This window comes from Emydura macquarii, unplaced genomic scaffold (assembly GCF_026122565.2).
Source record: "Emydura macquarii macquarii isolate MOO-44397 ecotype Brisbane River unplaced genomic scaffold, CSIRO-AGI_Emac_v2 contig_2636, whole genome shotgun sequence".
NCBI classification, from domain to species: Eukaryota; Metazoa; Chordata; order Testudines; family Chelidae; genus Emydura; species Emydura macquarii.
The window spans coordinates 37,789,532-37,807,739 of NW_027132773.1; the positions used below are offsets into that span (position 1 = coordinate 37,789,532).

Genomic DNA, 18,208 nt, shown 5'->3' on the forward strand with positions numbered 1-18,208 from the left:
CTCCTTAGTAGCGGCTCATCTGCATACCTTGGGGATCGTGATTTACCCATACATGGACGTTTGTCTCCTCAGGGCCCGCTCCTTTGACGATGTCCTACGGGCCACCCATGGAACTATGGACATATTCACGAAGTTGGGTCTACAAATCAATGTCCAAAAATCGACCTTAACGCTGGTACAGCACTTGGAGTTTATAGGGGCCAATCTTGATTTACTGCAAGTGACAGCACTTCTCCTACAACACAGATTTCACAGTCTGACCACGCTCATTGAGACAATTCAAGCACCCCACAAATGTCAGGCAGACATGGCCTCAGCTTCTGGGACACATGGCAGCAGGCACATTTGTAATATCTCATGCCAGACTACACACGAGGTGTTTACAGATTCAGATGGTTCAGATCTGTTTACAAACCAAACAAAAACAGATTAGACAAATCTCTCTCTATGCCTTCTGGGGTCAAACACTCCCTCCATTGGTGAAAAGACCCAACAAACATCAGTATGGGAGCCCTGTTCACACAATTCCCTCCTCCCCCTCCTCTGACATTGCTTCTAACTACAAATGCCTCTCTAATTGGCTGGGGAGCACATCTCAACAACCTCAAGACTCAGGGCAAGTGGTCACCCCCAGAGATGATCATCCACATCAACTTCCTTGAACTCATAGTGGTCAGAAATGCTTGTGCTCGCTTTCTTCCACTGATCAGAAATATGTGAAAATTATGACAGACAACATAGTGTGCATGTATTACATAAATTGTCAAGGGGACACCAGATCATGTGCATGGAAGCGCTGAATCTATGGAATTGGTGAATTTGCCACATTTTCACATCAGCAACCTACCTACTGGGCATGCAGAACATAGCAGCAGCGAATCTCCAAGTTGCAAGTTCTTACAAGACCATGAGTGGGAAATGAACCCAACAGTGCTCCACAGCATATTCTATCAGTGGGGGACCCTGACGATAAGACTTGTTTGCTACTTACCTAAATAGGAAATACCCACTATGTTGCTCCAGAGCCAGCCTCAGGAAACTCATTAGGGGATGTTCTTCTTCTCCCATGGGACAAGGGTCTCCCATATGCTTTCCCCCATTTGCTCTGCTGCTGAAGGTTCTGATAAAAATAAAAAGAGAAAACGCAAGCGTCATGCTGCCACCTATTTGAGCAGAGGTGATACTCGTTCCTGACATAGCTGGCGACATTTTCACCATTCCCTCTTCAACCCACCTCTTTCTTACTTCCTCTCACAGAACAAAGAACAAATTCTCCATCCCAATCTGCAGTTCCTCTGGCTCAAGGCTTGGCTCCCTTATGGTTCCAAAACATAGAGAGCTGCTATTCTGAGGAAGTGCAGGAAATGCTAATACACAGTAGAAAATTGGCTTGCCGACACCCTTACCTGAAAAAAGTGGACTAGGTTTCAGGTTTGGTGCAATTCCAGGCACATTACCCCAGCATCTTCCATCTTTCCTGTGGTGTTAGACTACATACTGGATCTCAAGAGATCAGGGTAATCCCTCAGTTCGCTCAAAGTACACCTTTTGTCCATAACGTCTTTTCATCAGCAAATAGAGGGATACTCAGTTTTTGCCCACCCAACTACAAAGAAATTCCTCAAGGGCATAGTGAACCTTTATCCCCAACCCAGACACCCCACTCCAATGTGGGACCTAAATCTAGTTTTAAAGAGCCTGACAAGACCGCCCTTTCAGCCTATAGCCACTTGTTCGCTTACATACCTGTTGATGAAGACAGTATTTCTGGTGGCCATCACCATGGCAAGGAGAGTATGGGGAGATAGCAGCACTAATGGCCCACCCCCCCCTTCACAGTATTCTTTAAAGACAAGGCTACTCTTAGACCACACCTGAAGTTCATCCCCAAGATGACCTTGTCTTTTCACATAAACCAATTGATTCACCTCCCAACCTTTTATCCTAAGCTTCACCGTGATAACAGGGAGTCTATAATGCATATGCCAAACCTTAGGAGAGCCTTAGCTTTTTATCTAGAGAGGATGAAGGCCTTTAGGAAATCTCCTAAGTTTTTCCTCTCCATTGTGGAAAGGTCAAAAGGCAAAGCAATACTGGCTCAAAGACTCTCTGAATGGGTATCAAACTATATTAACCACTGCTATCATGCTCGCAATGTGTTACCTCCATCCGGAATTTGCATGCACTCAGTCAGTTTCCACCTCTCTCAGATATGTTCCTATCTCGGAAATCTGTAGGTCAGTGACTTGGGCGGTTGCTCATACCTTTGCAGAACACTTATGAGATTACTGGAGACTCTGCTTCCAATGCTAGCTTCAGCTCCACAGTGTTACCATCCATAATAGACTTAACTCCAAAGCCCCAGCCTCCCATTGGGGATACTGCTCGGTAGTGACCTTCACTGGAGCACCAATAGGGACACTACTCAAAGAAGAAGAAGTTACCTTGTGCACTAACTATGGTTCTTCAAGATATGTGCCCCTATTGGTGCTCCACAACCCATCCTCCTCCCCTCTAATTTGGAGTTTTCAATGGATGTTTCACGGTAGAGAAGGAACTGAGGGTGGTTTGCCTCGAGGCACAACACGAGAGGCACAATACTGTTAACAAAGATCTCCAATCAGGCGTGCAGAGACGCTGACACACCTACAGTGGAGCACCTACAGAGAGAAACATCTTGAAGAATCATCGATACTGCACAAGGTACCTTCCTCTTTTTATTGTCAAGGCCTTCTTTTATTTGCTGATTGGGGCCTTTTCCTTACTAGCCACAAACCATAAAGAATTGTTCAGTGACAAGCATCCCTTCAACCCCTCCAAGCTATGACATGACTGGCAGGGCTTGCATGCCAATCAAGAATGGGCTCCATTCTTTCCTGTACTGTCTTGCTTCCTCGTTTCCATTCTCTATACAAACCATAAAGCAGACATTATTTTCCTACTTCAGTTGCAAGTGCTTGGATCTGGGAACCTTCTTGTTCAGGCTTTGATTCAGCTGGGATAGATCCACTGACTTAGCCAGGGGTTGTTGCTTCCATTAGCCATCTTTTGGAACTGAGGAGTTGTATAGGTTAGATCCTTCTGCTGCAGTCATCAGATCTGCAGTCAAGCATGATGATATGTTTGAAGATCCCTCGATTGCCCTGTCCTTAGGGTTCTACAAAAACTTTGATTTTGAAATTGATTTTATTCATCATAACCCATATTACCTCAATCTCCTTCTGTCCCTCAATTATGTATTAGATTTATTTATTATTTTTACTTAAGAGCTTAGTCTCAGTGTGGTCACCCCTTAGTTCCAGGCATCTCACTCCCTCCTCCTACAAGGTCTGGACTCTCTCCATTAAGGATTCCTCCTCCCTTGACAGTTTTGGTAGATTTCCCCCCCCCCCCCCCCCCCGAAGATGGCCCGGTATTAGGGGTAGAACCTAAAAAGCCTTGTGATGCTCAAGATCTCAGTCTTCTGTCTTTTTCTTCAAACGCTCTGAATGAACTGGTATTTACTAAGGCTACATTTCCTCATGAGTTAAATCTTTTTCATAAGATGCTGGCTAGACTGGCATAACTATTGAATACACATTTGGAGGTTGTTAGCGGGGGGGAAAACATTACTCACTGTTTGACATCTTGGAGCGGAGAGAAAGGAGTAGTGCAAAAACAGGTGGACCTTTACCCCAGAACCTCTTCTCCTGCTTCTATTGCAGAAAGTTCTTCAGAGGTTTGGGGGACCCAAGGCTGTACAAAAAACTTCTGCGTCATGCATCCCTAACTTTATGAGTTTTCTGGCAGGTGTCTCTGTGCATGGCCCTTTCAGAATTGGAAGTCTGTTTTTAGGAGTCTGTGTTTTCAAGAAAGTGCATGATCAAAGAAATTTCACAGTGAGATTGCTTCATAAAACCCCTGCCTTATTGTTGCCAACTGTCATGCCTCTGACAGTTATGGATTGCATTTCTAGGATAAGTTCATGGAGATAGGTCCATCAATGGCTATTAGCCAGATGGGCAGGGATTGCTGTTTGCCAGAAGCTGGGAATGGGCAACGGGATGGATCACTTTATTATTACCTGTTCTGTTCATTCTCTCTGAAGGACCTGGTATTGGCCACTGTCAGAAGACAGGATATTGGTCTGACCCAGTATGACTGTGCTTATGAATGCTTTTGAATTTTTTTCAGCTTTAATTATGAATATACTTTTTGTAGGCTTAAATTGGACATTGAGTGGCACTTAATTGTAGGGGAGGGGAAGAAGTTTCCATTAAATTATTGTAGGGATGCTAATCTGGCTGTAGTTAAAATTGAAGCCAGTCCTGTCACAAACCCAATTTTTAGCATAATTTTTTCTTCCCTAAATTTATCAAAACTAAAATAATCCTGGGCAATAGCTCATTTTATGGCAGAATATTTCTGGAAATTTTGGGGCCCATCACAAGGAATTTGAGATGCTTTACCATTTCCTCATTCTTCACTTTTCATAGATTTTACTAATGCATCTTTGACTTGTCATATCTCAAACATTCACATAAAGACTTCAAATTTCTACCCACCAAGCATCCCTAATGAGTAGAAGAGGCTGCCCTAGGTTCTGGGAGAGAACATGTAACTATTTAAAATCACATATATAGATACCTGTATGTGTTTGGAAGTGTATGTAATACACAAGAGTTAGATAATACATACCAGTTTGATGTCTGCATAATACATGTACCTCAGTTTGATACAGTTTGAAAAGTGTCCATGTGCCAAAAGACATAAGGCTAAGCGCACTTAGCAGGAAACCACATGGGGTGAAATAGGTTTGTTCTGTAAGGAGCAGAAAAGGAAAGAGAAATCAGACAAGAGAAAAGGAGTTAGTGTGAAGAATGGAAATGAGAAAGCAAGACAGTTTAGGAAAGAATGGAGTCCATTCCTGATTAGTTGGCAAGCTCTGCCAATCATGTCCTAGCTTGGTAGGGCTGAAGGAAGGCCTGTCACTGAGCAATTCTTAAAAGTCCTAACAGAATTTCTTGCAGAAAACTTTTACCTAGAGTAACACTGAGGTGTAGATACTTTGAGCACTAAGGCCCCCTAGAGAATGCTATAGTTTCCTCAATATGCACTACCCTGAGCCTGTACATATCATATTCAGGATTCATTTTACAAAAACATCCAAATGTTCAAAGTATGCCAACCTTTGCTCGGTCTTCATTAGTGACACCATGGGACCAATCAGAAATCTTATCCTGCCATCACATGAATTTATTAGATTTTGTTTTTGTCACTGGTGATGTTTCTGTGTAATGGATGGATAAGGATAAGGAGTTGTCTTGGTATAGTATGAGAAGGTGCAAAGCTAAGGTTGTTTGGGTAACCATATCTGCGATTGTTAAGGTTCCAAACAAACTGTGTGTGCAGTTGATTCTTAATTTGGGCTTTTTCTAATAGTTATGGGACTGGGCTTTTTTTGTTTGCTTTTTTATGAGAAAATGGGATTAAATAATTGTCCAGGTCTATTCGAAGGGAAAAACTCTATTTTGTGTAACACAAGGTATTCTCATTTTGTAAATGGTAATATTCGTAGCAATACTTGTGGAACTCAGCAGTATAAACTGGAATAGTGCTGCCTTTCTTTGTTTCAGTCGCATGATAAATGACTCTTTGCATACAGGGTTATCAATAGGACATGCGGTACCTACTGATACCAAACTAAAGTGCATTTCATTGTGTTTGATATTGTAAACAGCCACTGTTGCAAGCTGGTTTTATTAATATTAACTCTAATTTTATTTAGCTTTTCTTTGAGGTGTTAGTATTGTTAAAGCCACTATCTCTAAGTATATTGTAAGTAAATGTTTTGTTATAAAAAGAAGGCAGAATGCATGAAGGTAGGAACAAAACAGAAGTATGTTTTCAGGTCTAATATACCAATTTCAAAGGAAACAATGCCTTCAGAATGCACTTTAAGAAAGGTTTTTCATTTCTGGCAACTGAACTTAACAGTGGATGGGTTTATTTTCAGGGAGAACTGTGATAACGTAGTACAAAAGCCTGCCTCAATAGTTTAGGCATGCAGTGAGGAAGAGAGACTGAACAAGTAATAATAAGCAAGGATACCGAGAACTTTCTAACACAACATTTTTATATGCAGGAGAACTCCGGCACATAACGAAGCTAAAACCCTGGAGCCTCTTTGATGTACTTGTGGAGAAATATGGTTGGCCTCATGAAGATGCTGCGGAGTTCACAGATTTCCTGATTCCCATGCTAGAAATGGTCCCAGAGAAACGAGCTTCAGCTGGAGAATGCCTTAGGCATCCATGGTTGAATTCTTAGCAGAATCTTCAAATTTAACATTGAACCAGCAACCACTTTCCAGTGCATCGGACCTAAATGGTGACTGTCACAAATTCTTTAACAAGATCACAAGTGAGCTGGCTTCATCCTCAGACCTTTATTTTGCTTTGAGGTACTGTTTGACATTTTGCTTTCTGTGCACTGTGTTCTTGGGGAAGGGTAGTCTTTTTGTCTTCAGCTGGTAGTTTACTGACACACTCTTCAGAAACAGCTAACGTGTCTTTAAGCATCATTTCTTGTGTTGTGTGGCATTCAGATGTCAAAACTTTTGAACAAACTATTTCCTCCCCTCCCTCCCGTGTTTTGGCAGGTTTTGTAACTATTTATGATGAAATATTTTAGCTGAGTATTATATAATTCACAAGTTTGACATCAGGTCAGAACTGAGAAATGGCAAGGAATTGTACAATTTTATTTTCTGACAAAGGGACATCATTCTTGTATTATAGTGTATGTAAATGCACCCTGTAAATGTTTATTTCCATTTAAATATGGGATGGGGACTCAGATTTCAGAGTAAAGCTACTAAGTTTAGAGAGCTTTGTAGCATACAAATTGCATGTAGCAGACTTCAGGCTGCTTTAAAAATTTGTGTAAACTTTCAATTTTGTAGAAGTTCCTGTACATTGGATTATAAACAAAGTGGCTCTGGTTTACAAGACTTCATTCCCCAAATGGCACTTTAAAGGAAGGCTAGACTTCTTTCTAATGATAAAGTATGCATTATCATTTAGCACTCCCATTTAGAACATTTGCCTATTTTAAGTGCTTTTAAGGAGAAAATTGCAATTTCCCTTACAATGTGATAGTACCATATGGTGTTGCCTTTTTATAAGCACTGTAATTGTACTATACCCAAAAGATTAAAAGTGAGCATGGGAAATATTCTGTCTAAGATTATTAATCTTTTACAAGATGTGCTTGGGGTAAGAAAAGGATTGATGCAAAAGCAAATATAATTTATAGGACAAAATAATCCAACATTTTGGAGACAGAACTCACGCTCATTCCATTCATAGCTTTACATGTTCCTAAAACAAATTGCACTAGCTTTCTTTCCCCAGGAATTGACATCTATAGAAATTAGTTTGCCCTTTGTAAGTTGCACGCAAAATTGTAAATGTTTCTAGGGGGTGAAAAAGCTAACTAGACTCAAAACTCATAGGCAATACAGATTTTAGAATGTAAAATATGGAGGTGTATTTTGCCCTCTTTTAGAAGTCAGTGGGATGAATGTAAGTTTATTTCTGGTTTTACATATTAATTATGGTGCCACTTTTTTGACTGTCCATTTTAAATTTATTCACATGCCTTTGCAATAACTAGATTGTGAGAAGATAGCTCTGTGTTGTAACAATAACCAACTGTTTTGAGGTGCTTGCAGTTCTCTAATTAAAGTGTTTTGTTTTTTCAGACATTGTGCTGGTCTTTCAAATGCTTGATAATGATAAATCAAATTGTTTGATAGTTGCATTTCTCAGTAGGTTTTTTTTAGTTTAGCATAATGAAAATACCAGTTGACAATTAATTGGTAAACTTTCTGTATACTCGCTGAAAATATTTTACTTAATACACCAGAGCAAACTGTACATCAAGCTAAAATAGCATGTGCAGCAATTGCTTGTTCCGACTAGTCAAAACTGAGCAACAACATTCCACAGAATTTGAGTTAACATAACCTTTGCTTGCTTTTTGCCCTTCTGCATACTTCCAATAATTAAAAATGAGGATTATTTAAAACCTCTTGCTAGAGTGCAACACTATATACTATTATTCGGGAGACTCTCAGCCACATTTGGCAATGCCAGCATTTGGGTTTCAGAGCAGAGAACAATGGCCAGCCATCAGCTTAAGCACTTCATACTGGAACTTTTTTTCAAAAGGCACCAAGGATAATATTGATAGTGTGAAGACAAAATGCAGCAGTGAAAGTGAGAGAAGACAGAGGTAAAATTTTCAGCTTCACCATAGAGTTGCTTTAGGTTCATTCTGCTGCAACAAGTGAACATTTTTCAATACAGGAAGGAAAGAAAAACATAGGAATTGAAATATTAGGAAGTGACCAATACATTTTAAACTATGCACCAAACCAAATATTCAAATATATTACAGCCCTTTGCACTACTGTATTTATCTTTACAGAAGTTAGTGGTTTCCTAATATTCAGTCAATGGAGGTAACTTATTTAATACTATAATTTCAGATGCTGTCTTTTACCTGTATTTTTTAAAACCTGTAGCTACTCAATTTAAACTGACACAAAATGTATCTGACTTTACCTCTTAAAAATAAATATGAGTTGTTGCTTCCCAAGCTAGATAATGATCCACTCATTTTATGAATGCAATGGGTAGCGTGGTTCAACTGGCTTTAAACACCTCAGTAAAGTAATAAATTACAGCTCTATAGGGACAAATGCGTTGAGATAAGCAGGTCACTTGTTCAAAGTTGGTCCTGGTCATTGGTGTTGACTGTAAGTTATTACCTGATTGTTTGATGAATTAGTTTGGTCTTGGCCAATTTCTAGTAGACTTTGGTTGCTAGACTCAGGAGAAAAGACAAGGATGTGAATAGTCATGGAACTGAATTACCTTTCCTGGAGTAGTAGGAAGATCAATTTCTAAAGCTCTTACCAGTCCAATACCTTCTTTCACCAGTAGTAGTTGCACATTAAGACAAAGCAACAGTTCTTGTTTACTCAGCCTGACATCCTAGTTTTTTATAAATTGGTGGGAATATAATTGATCCTTAAAAATTTGTATATTAAATACAATTCTTATATATCTGAAAAAAATTAATATGCACATTGTTACAGTATAAATGTTGACACCCACATACCTTCAGCTAGTTTCACAAGGCTAATTAAAGTTTTGCTATTTCATTAAAATTACATACAGCCAACTAAATTAGTTTTAATATCAGAAATAATTTGTCTTTCTACCAGACTGGTATTTAATACATAGATGATAAAGGCTTGTCTTCATGTTCTAGAGCATAAAACTTGGTATTCTGTATTCAGTCACAGTGGCTGTATCTTAGCTACCATACAGATATCTTATCCTAGTTATATAGTAAAGTTAAAACACTGAACTTGCATTTTAACAAGAGGCTTTCTGGCTGTATTTATTTGTTTTTTGTTAAGTCCATTATCCTCTATATTAATCTTAAGCCACAAAAACATACCCACCTCCTCTCTTTTGGTAATAAAGTTCATAAATCTTTCATTTTAATGTTGAAGTGTCTTTTCTTCACAGTGTAGGTGGTCATTTATTGTAAGTATTGCACTATAACACTGTCTTAGATCATTTCAGGAATTGTTTTGCAAAATCTGACAAACCCTATATGTTGCAATAACTGCACTTCTACTTTGAACTTTTAGAATAGGAAACATACCTAGATATGTACTAAAATATGTGCAAATGTTACTGTGGTCTATCAAGATCAGAATAACCAATATTTGAAACATGTTTGGTATGGATCTAGTCTGTAACTGTATCAATGTATGAATATTTATCATGTATAATGCATAAAGTGTGTGGATTAGTTTTGTATAATGTAACGTTTCAGTAAACTGACAACACTGATATTTCAAGTAGTTTTTCCTCATCTCTAATCATTAAGATTGGCAGGAAAAGAACACACTAATCTTTAATGCAGTAGTTCTCAAACTTATTTGATCATCCTACTTCCCTTACTTTGTGTCTGTAGTAGTTTAGGCCCCTTCCAAGAGCGGCGGCTGCTAGGTAGCTCTGAAGGCTGTGCTGCTCCAGCAGCAGCGCAGAAGTAAGAGTGGTATTACCACCCTATGTCCCTTACTTATGCGCTGTTGTCGGGGGTGGTGCATCCTTCAAAGCTGGGCCACCCACTCAGCTCTGAATATGCAAAGCAAGATTCTCCCCCACTGTCAAAGCTTCTCATACACACAACCCCCATACATTTGGGAGGCACCCCATTTGAGAACAGCTGCCTTAATGGACAACTTCACAAATGAAATGTGAAGAGGAGTATGCAAGCAAAGATGCAGTTGGTCAGTTTTTCATGCAGGAAGAGTAAAATATCCACAAAATGGGAACACAGATTATTTTTCAAGAGGAAATAAATTATTGCCATAGCTTCTATTTATAGCACTCATAATCTTGGCAATTTTTTTAAATAGCTGGACACAGTCACTTACAACCTTATTTTTTCCTTAAATACACAACCCTCTCAGGACAGTTTGTTAAAACTGACATAATTGTGATTTATTAACATGAATTAAAATGCCCAACCAGTGCTGCAATGTGACAGTATATTAAAAAATTAAAGATCATATACTGTACTACTTCCACAAAGATCACACATTTTTGCAAAAGAGACTTGTCATTATGTACAGTACTATATCAAATGAAAGAAGCCTTAAGCAATTTTACACGCAAAAGAAATACAGTATTTACAGCAGTTGTCAGATATTAGAAACAATCTATACATTAAATTACATTTCTGCAAATAACTGATGAAACAAAAATCATGTCCACAGCAAACTATAAAAATCTGTATTGCATTGTTTTCTAGCTATATGCACACAAAGAACTGTTGACAGAAGAAAATGAAAAACCTATTCGTGCCATCTCTTATCAGTGTACTTATTTAATTACATATGTATAAAAAGTAATATAGAAAACATTCACTAAATGAATTTAACTGCAACAATAAAATTGAAAGATTATGCAGCATCAAATCTACTGCCAGAAAAAACAGCTGGAATGTTCACTTACAAAATAAAAAGAAATACCTAATACTGGCTTAACAGCACATTTTCAGGAATTTTAAAAAAAGAAAAAAATGGAAAGAATACAATGAAAGAGCACTGGTGTTTTCTTTATACAAAGTATCATGTACAAGCTTTAAAAAGTACCTTGAACAGGTACATATGAAATATACACAGTTTATCTTACAGAAACATTTTTAAAATGTTTAGGAGCAAGGGGTCCCATTTTAATGCCACCCTGAACCATGGTAATTATTTTGAAAAGTTGGTGGCACCTGTGCTCTGTGAATAGGAATTTGTCCAGGCACAGGAGATGCCTGCTGAGGTCCTTGCACCCCATGAGGAAGGGTTACAGAGCCAGGATGAGGACAGAACCCTGAAGCTGGAGGTGTTGGAATACTGTTTGGTCCTTGAGGTTGGAGATGAGGACCTTGACCTGGTAGCGGACAATGAGGTCCTGTTCCAGCAGGCTGATGTTGAGGTCCAGGTCCCAAGGTTGTATGATGTGGGGCTTGTGATGAATAGGAAGATACACTCGAAAGACCACTTGAAGGAAAATGTGGGGGTCCTTGGTGTGATGGGTGGTGTAAGCCTTGTGCTGATGCTGGGTGATGACCAGAGCCTAAAACATTGGAGGGTGGGGGTGGGGGTGGTGGTGGAGCTGAATTTACTACATGCTGGTGTTGTGCTTGCAGACCTTGATGTCCTGTTGTGGAATGAGGAGGCTGATGGTGGGGTAGAGGACCTGGGGGTGGAGGTGGTGGTGGCAAATGGTGACCAGCAGCTTGAGAATGAATGTGTGATCCAGGGGCTACTGCCACGGCATGAACTGGACCTACTACATGTGCTACAGAATGCTGCTGATGGGAACTTTGTTGCTGTACAAGATGAGGTCCTGGAGCAGGTGGCGGTGGAGGAGGAGGAGGAACAGCAGATGCTGAAGCCTGATGGTGAATACTGGGATTCTGAGATGGCAAAAAATGCCCTGCAGTTACATGGTGTCCTGGAACTGCTTGCTGGCCCGTAGTGCCAGGAAGTGCTTGATTTGGTCCAGAAGAGAAAACAGTTTGTTGGGGTATGCTACCCTTTAACTGACTATAACTCTGAAAGTTTCCGGAGGACTGCTGGTTTTGATAATAAGTAGAAGAAGGGGGTGGGGGAGGAGGTGGGGGCGGTGCACTGCTGTTCAAATGTTGTTGGTTAAACTGACTGTAAGTTGCTGAAGATTGTCCTGAAGGGGGCTGGTTGAACAACTGTCCACTCACCTGCTGCTGATTACCAGGCTGAAGGTTCTGTGCTGCTGGATAAAAACTTCTGTGCGTTTCTCTCTGAGGTGTTCCAACTTGAGGTGACTGTGAATGATGAGGTCTGTATGGAGATCCTAACTGCTGTGAGTGAGGCTTTGGTGAAAGATAACCATGCTGTACAGGTGTGTGAGGAGTAGATGATTTTGGAGGATTTTCTACATGAGGTGAAGGGGGACAATGTAGCTTCAAAGGTGCAGAAGGCAGCTTTTGTGAATGGGAAAGTTGCTCTGTTGAACTACGCAAATGCGACTGAGATGGATGAGTTTTTGAAAGTACTTGGACATTATTTGTCAATTGTTTTTGTTGCAGCTCAGATTTTGGATGATTCACGTTCTCAGCCTCTAGAGCATTAACTGCAGGTTCCCAGTGAGAATCTGGTTTCGTGGGTGTTCTCCCAATTGATTGCGCTGAACCTACAGGACCTGGTGAAGAAGGCTAGATAGATGAAGAGAAAGAACAAGTCAGTGTACGCTCCTTACACTAAAACATCTGAAAATGTATATATTAAAACCACTGTTTTTTAAAAATAACGTTCATCCAGCAAGTTCAATTGCTTCTCATAAAAATAGGTGAAAAATAAAGATTTTGCTTTCCTTTGTCAGGTGCACAGGATGTATGCTCATTATGTGAAAAATAAGAGAGTAGGAAGTCTAGACTTCCTTAATGGCAGCATTATCCTCATAATATAGTGTGTTACCAAAATGTACTGGCACTTATTCATACATCACACATCCTAAGTGTTTAAAAAAAAAAATTTAAAAAATGAGAAGACGGTCACTACTTGAAAGATCTTACATCTAAGTTATTTATAAAAGCCCTGACCTGCTGAAACTAAATTTAATTCAAGTTCCGTACAAAATGATTTACAAACAAAATAATTTTTAGGTTTCACATCAAAACTTCAAATCTTGAAACTAGGATGTGACCAAATTGACTGAATCTGAATTCCTCCATTTAATTTTATGTCAGTAGCTACTATACAACTTTCTTCACCTCAGTGCCACAACAATAAACACTCACATGTCAACAAACTTCTGTTAAGGTAAGAAATACTTAACAGCAAAATAAATTTATTAATATGCTATACACCTGAAATAATTTATTTTTAAACTACTTAAACTTCTATAAATATTTTTTTCAATAACACAAAAATATCAGTTATCAAATAGAAAGGTGTAAAATATATGACAAATACATCAAAGAAACAGTTGTGGATACAGAATCCTTTATTTGCCTAAGTGAAATGGCCACTTTAAGAAAATATTCTGTAGGGATGGGTCAGGATTTTACTTGGTACCTTCAGAACTGATTCCCAGATTCTAAGGCCAGAAGGGACACTGATCATCTAGTCCAGGGGTGGCCAAACCACAGTTCACAAGCTGCGTCTTTGACAGCTCAAGTGCAGCTCCTGAGCACCCCCTGCTCCCCCAATTCTCCCATCTACCATCCTGGGGGAGAGGTGGGGTCAACACATGGCTTCTGCCCTGTTGTGATGGGGAGCGAAATCTCAGCACCTCCTGCAGGCCAGAGGCTCCTGGCAGATGCCTCTTATGGGGTGAAGCCTCAAACCCCTCCTCCTCACCAGAGGACACAACACTTACGACCAGGATGGAGACCCACAAGGCCTCTAGTACTAGCAGTAATTAGCAGAGAAACAGTAAGTAGTATGTTAATATTTTTAAACATGCATGTGTAAAAGTTGTGCGTGTCTTGTGGCTCTTGAACTTCTCAAGGTTATTTATGTGGCTCTGAGGGTCAGTAAGTTTGGCCACCCCCGACCTAGTCTGACCTCCTGTATAAGACAGGCTATGGAACACGCCCAAAATAATTACTATTTGAATTAGTGCATATACTTCAGAAAAACATCCAAGCTTGATTTTAAAATTAACTGTGATGGATAAACTGTCACAACCCTTGATAAATTGTTCCAAGGGTTAATTACCTTCACTGTTAAAAAATTTACACTTTATTTTCCATATGAATTTGAACTCAGATTCCTTGAAAAATTATAAGTGATCTATTTTCTTTAAATCAAAATGCAAAACTGTTGAAACAATTTCTGTCTCCAAAAATATCACTGCAATTGTGACTTTGGTCACTACCATTCAACATAACACACACCAAAATTTAACTGAACTGAGACATAACCAAAACATTTTGGTGAGCCTGTGATCTATAATAACTGAATAGATTTTATTGGTTATACTCGAGAGAATTAGAATAGCAATAGATGAGTCAATCTGGTTCTTCTTTGGAATTATCAGAAAATCTTGATAAAAAATACCACTTGCAATGTGCTAAGGTATAACTATCTTAAATGTGCTTGTTGGTGTTGGTAAGTTCATTGCAATTGAGAATTTCTATCATGAATGAAATCAATGGTAATTTTTAACTTTGGATTAGATGAAAAATGTCTTGCTGCATATTAGATGGTTGCGAGTTGGCTAGTTAGTGCTGCTTGTATTCAACACAGATGTATAATAGATAAGAGAAAAACATTCTTAACTACCAATGTTTGTGTGCATCTACACACACACACACACACACACACACACACACACACACACACACACACACACACACACACACACACACACACACACACACACACACACAGAGTATTACCTTGCTTGATTTTGAAGGACTCTTGCAAGTCTTTTGAGAAGCATCTGGGGACGGACATTCAGTTGTGGACTCTGGATTTTCAGGATCAGGGTCTATAAACAAAATTGTAGTAAAATATTGAATGTGATAAACATGACTTTTGTAAACACTAAACAGTTTACATTCAACTCTAGATAACTATTTTTCAAGTTTTTCGAAGTGATACTATTCAACACTGCAAGCGTGATATGAGGTCATCTGCTTACTGACCTTCCATTAGTTCAGTGAAAGAAAAGATCTTAAGTTGCAACTGGGGAATGATATTTGAATGAGATGAATGTGGAGGCTGAATATGAGATGGTGAGTATGGGCTACAAGGTGATTTGCACCCTACAGATGAAGGGAACATAATATTAAATATTAAATTAATTAAAAATTAAATATTAAAATAGCTAAGAACTATTATGTGGATTGTTCGATGAATCCACTTTCTGGAGTGATAGAGTAAGCCAACTTACCACTGTCCTTGTCTTTCCTATGATCACTGAGAAGTAAAGCTCTTTGATAACTTCGCTCCCTCACTTGTTCCACTGAAGTTGAAGCAGTCCTTTAAAAAAGGAACAAAATATTCTTTAAATTAAAGAGGTCTAATTCCACTGAGCTCACCTGAATGGTTTCATACTGCTATTGTATAGATTCTCCTTACCTGACCTCTGATTGGCTTTGTTCTCAAATTATGGACATTTATGACTCTACTCACTATGGAAACTTACTCTCCAGGTCATGGAAAAAACAATAAGTTGATGTATCCAAAACAGCTAAAGTTGTTTTGTTTAATAAAAATAAATGTTATATGCTCTTTTGTGTGTTTAATTAAATTCCAGTTACCATCCTAATGCAGCCTGACATAAATCAAGAGCAAAATTAATTATCTAGTAAATAATCAGTATCATTCACCATTTTCTAACATATTAACATGTACAATTAATCAGAAACTGAAAAAAAACAGTTACTTACCTTGTAACTGTGTTCTTTGAGAGGTGTTGCTCATGTCCATTCCCAGTTTAGGTGCATGTCTATGCCACATGTACCGGTGCTGGAAAACTTTTTCCCCTAGTGGTACCCATACAAGCCAGCTCTAGTGCCCCCTGCAGCGGCATGCACATGCGCCTGCATATATGCGCTGCCGGCTCCCCCTCCCTCTCAGTTCCTTCTCGCTGGAATTCCAACTGAGGGAAAGGAGTGTGGGTGTGGAATGGACATGAGCATCACATCTCGAAGAACAACAGTTACAAGGTACGTAACCATTCTTTTTTCTTTGAGTGCTAGCACATGTCCTTCCCAATTTAGGTGACTCACCAGTAGCGTCTCCGGTGGTGATCACAGATGTAACACTTGAAACACCGCTCTACCAAAGCCAGCATTGTCTTGATCTTGCTACGTCAAGGCATAGTGGGATGCGAAGGTATGTGCCGATGACCAGGTAGCTGCTCTGCAGATGTCCTGGATGGGTGTGTGTGCTTGGAAAGCTGCAGGTGATGCTTGCGCTCTCGTCGAGTGTTAAAGATACCGGAGGCGTGATTCTGGCCTGCTCGTAACAGGCTTGGATACAAGCTGTGATCCACTTAGAGATTTGCTGCATAGAAACTGGCAGTCCCTTCATTCGGTCTGCGACCACCACAAAAAGTTGTGTCAAACGACGAAAAGGTTTGGTTCTGTCGATGTAAAACGCCAGGGCCCGTCTTACATCTAGAGTATGCAGATGCCTCTCTTCCCAGGAGTTGTGAGGTTCGGGACAAAAGATCGGCAGGAAAATATCCCGGTTAAGGTGAAAGAGAGAGACTATCTTAGGCAAAAAGCCCGGGTACAGGCACAGCTGAACCGTGTCCTCATAAAACACTGTGTAGGGGGGCTCCAATGTTAATGCCTTGATCTCCGAAACCCATCTTGTGGACATAGCCACCAGGAAAGCAACCTTCCAGGACATGTACGTAAGGAAGCAAAAAGCCAGAGGTTCGAAGGGGGGCCCAGTGAGTCTGGAGAGAACCAAGTTTAAATACCACTGAGAAGAAGGGTCCCTTAAAGCTGGGAAAAGCCTTTCTAAAGTCCTTTAAGAAACGTGGCTGTCATTTCTTGCAAAAAAAACCAAAATAAAACAAAACCTGTTCTGCCTTCCACCAAAGGGTGGAAAGCAACTATGGCTGCTATATGGACCTTAATGGACAAGATGGCCAGTCCCCCTTGTTTCAAGTGGAACAGGTACTCCAAGATCATTGGGACTGATGCCTCTGTCGGAGAAACACCACACTGGCCATCCAGCAGGTGAAACGTTTCCACTTTGCCCTGTAGGCTGATCTGGTGGATGGCTTTCTGCTCTCCAAGAGCATGTGTTGGACTTGGGTTGAGCAGGCTCAATTTTCCTGACTCAGCCACGGAGCATCCATGCAGTCAGATGTAGGGAGGCCAGTTCCAGATGGAGCAGGTGACCTTCATCTTCCATCAGGAGGTCCAGTCGCAGCGGAAGAGTCCATTGCCTGGGCCCCGCAAGCTCTAGAAGCATCCTGAACCAACGCTGCCTGGGCTATGCCGGTGCTACAGACTTTGTTGATCAGCGTATAAGAGGCTTCCTGGCCAGGAGAGGAGAAAGGTTTCGGTGATGAAGCCTGCCCTGAATCTCTGACGGGAACAGAAGTGATGGCACTTTCTGTTGGCCCTGGTGGCAAAGAGGTCCACTCGGGGATTGCCCCACCTCTGGAAGATACAAGCCGCCACTTCCAGATGGAGGGACCACTCATGATGAGAGCAGAAGGACCTGCTGAGACAGTCCACCAAAGAGTTGTTGATCCCCGGGAGTTGTACTGCTATCAGGTGAATGTTGTGACTGATGCAAAGTCCCCAAAACGCATGGCCTGTTTGCACAGGGCTGGGCACTGGGCTCCCCCTTACCTGTTGATATAATACACAAAGGTCATATTGTCCATGAGCATCTGCACCACTCTGTTGGTAAGATGTGGTAGGAAAACTGCACAGGCTATATGAATCGCTCTGAGCTCCCTGATATTGATGTGTAATGGCAGTTTGCCTGGGGTCCACATGCCCTGGGTCTTTAGGGGACCCAAGTGTGCCCCCCATCCCAGGCATCGAAAATCTGCGTTATCAACGGCTGGGATGCCTTGAAGGGTATTCCCAAGAACGCCTGCTGTGGACTCATCCACCATGC

At 40.4% G+C, this 18,208-nt stretch overlaps 2 protein-coding genes across 10 annotated transcripts in view; one reads left to right on the plus strand and one right to left on the minus strand.

The window, feature by feature from the left end:
* The window catches only part of SRPK2 (SRSF protein kinase 2), a 268,546-nt gene extending 258,632 nt beyond the window's left edge, over positions 1-9,914 (plus strand). For all 4 annotated transcript variants that reach the window (XM_067564493.1, XM_067564496.1, XM_067564494.1 and 1 more), the window contains one exon: positions 6,125-9,914. In XM_067564493.1, coding sequence (XP_067420594.1) covers positions 6,125-6,309 — 185 coding nt within the window. In that variant the 3' untranslated portion in view covers positions 6,310-9,914. The remainder of the gene's footprint in view (positions 1-6,124) is intronic.
* Positions 9,915-10,940: 1,026 nt separating this feature from the next.
* Positions 10,941-18,208, minus strand: part of KMT2E (lysine methyltransferase 2E (inactive)) — a 128,837-nt gene continuing 121,569 nt past the window's right edge. For 5 of the 6 annotated variants that reach the window (XM_067564489.1, XM_067564486.1, XM_067564488.1 and 2 more), the window contains 3 exons: positions 15,507-15,595; positions 15,010-15,101; positions 10,941-12,819 (listed from right to left, as the gene is read on the minus strand). In XM_067564489.1, the coding sequence (XP_067420590.1) occupies positions 11,305-12,819; positions 15,010-15,101; positions 15,507-15,595 (1,696 nt within the window). In that variant the 3' untranslated portion in view covers positions 10,941-11,304. Of the gene's footprint in view, positions 12,820-15,009; positions 15,102-15,258; positions 15,379-15,506; positions 15,596-18,208 lie in introns of all 6 variants that reach the window. The other variant, XM_067564492.1, reaches the window with a different exon arrangement.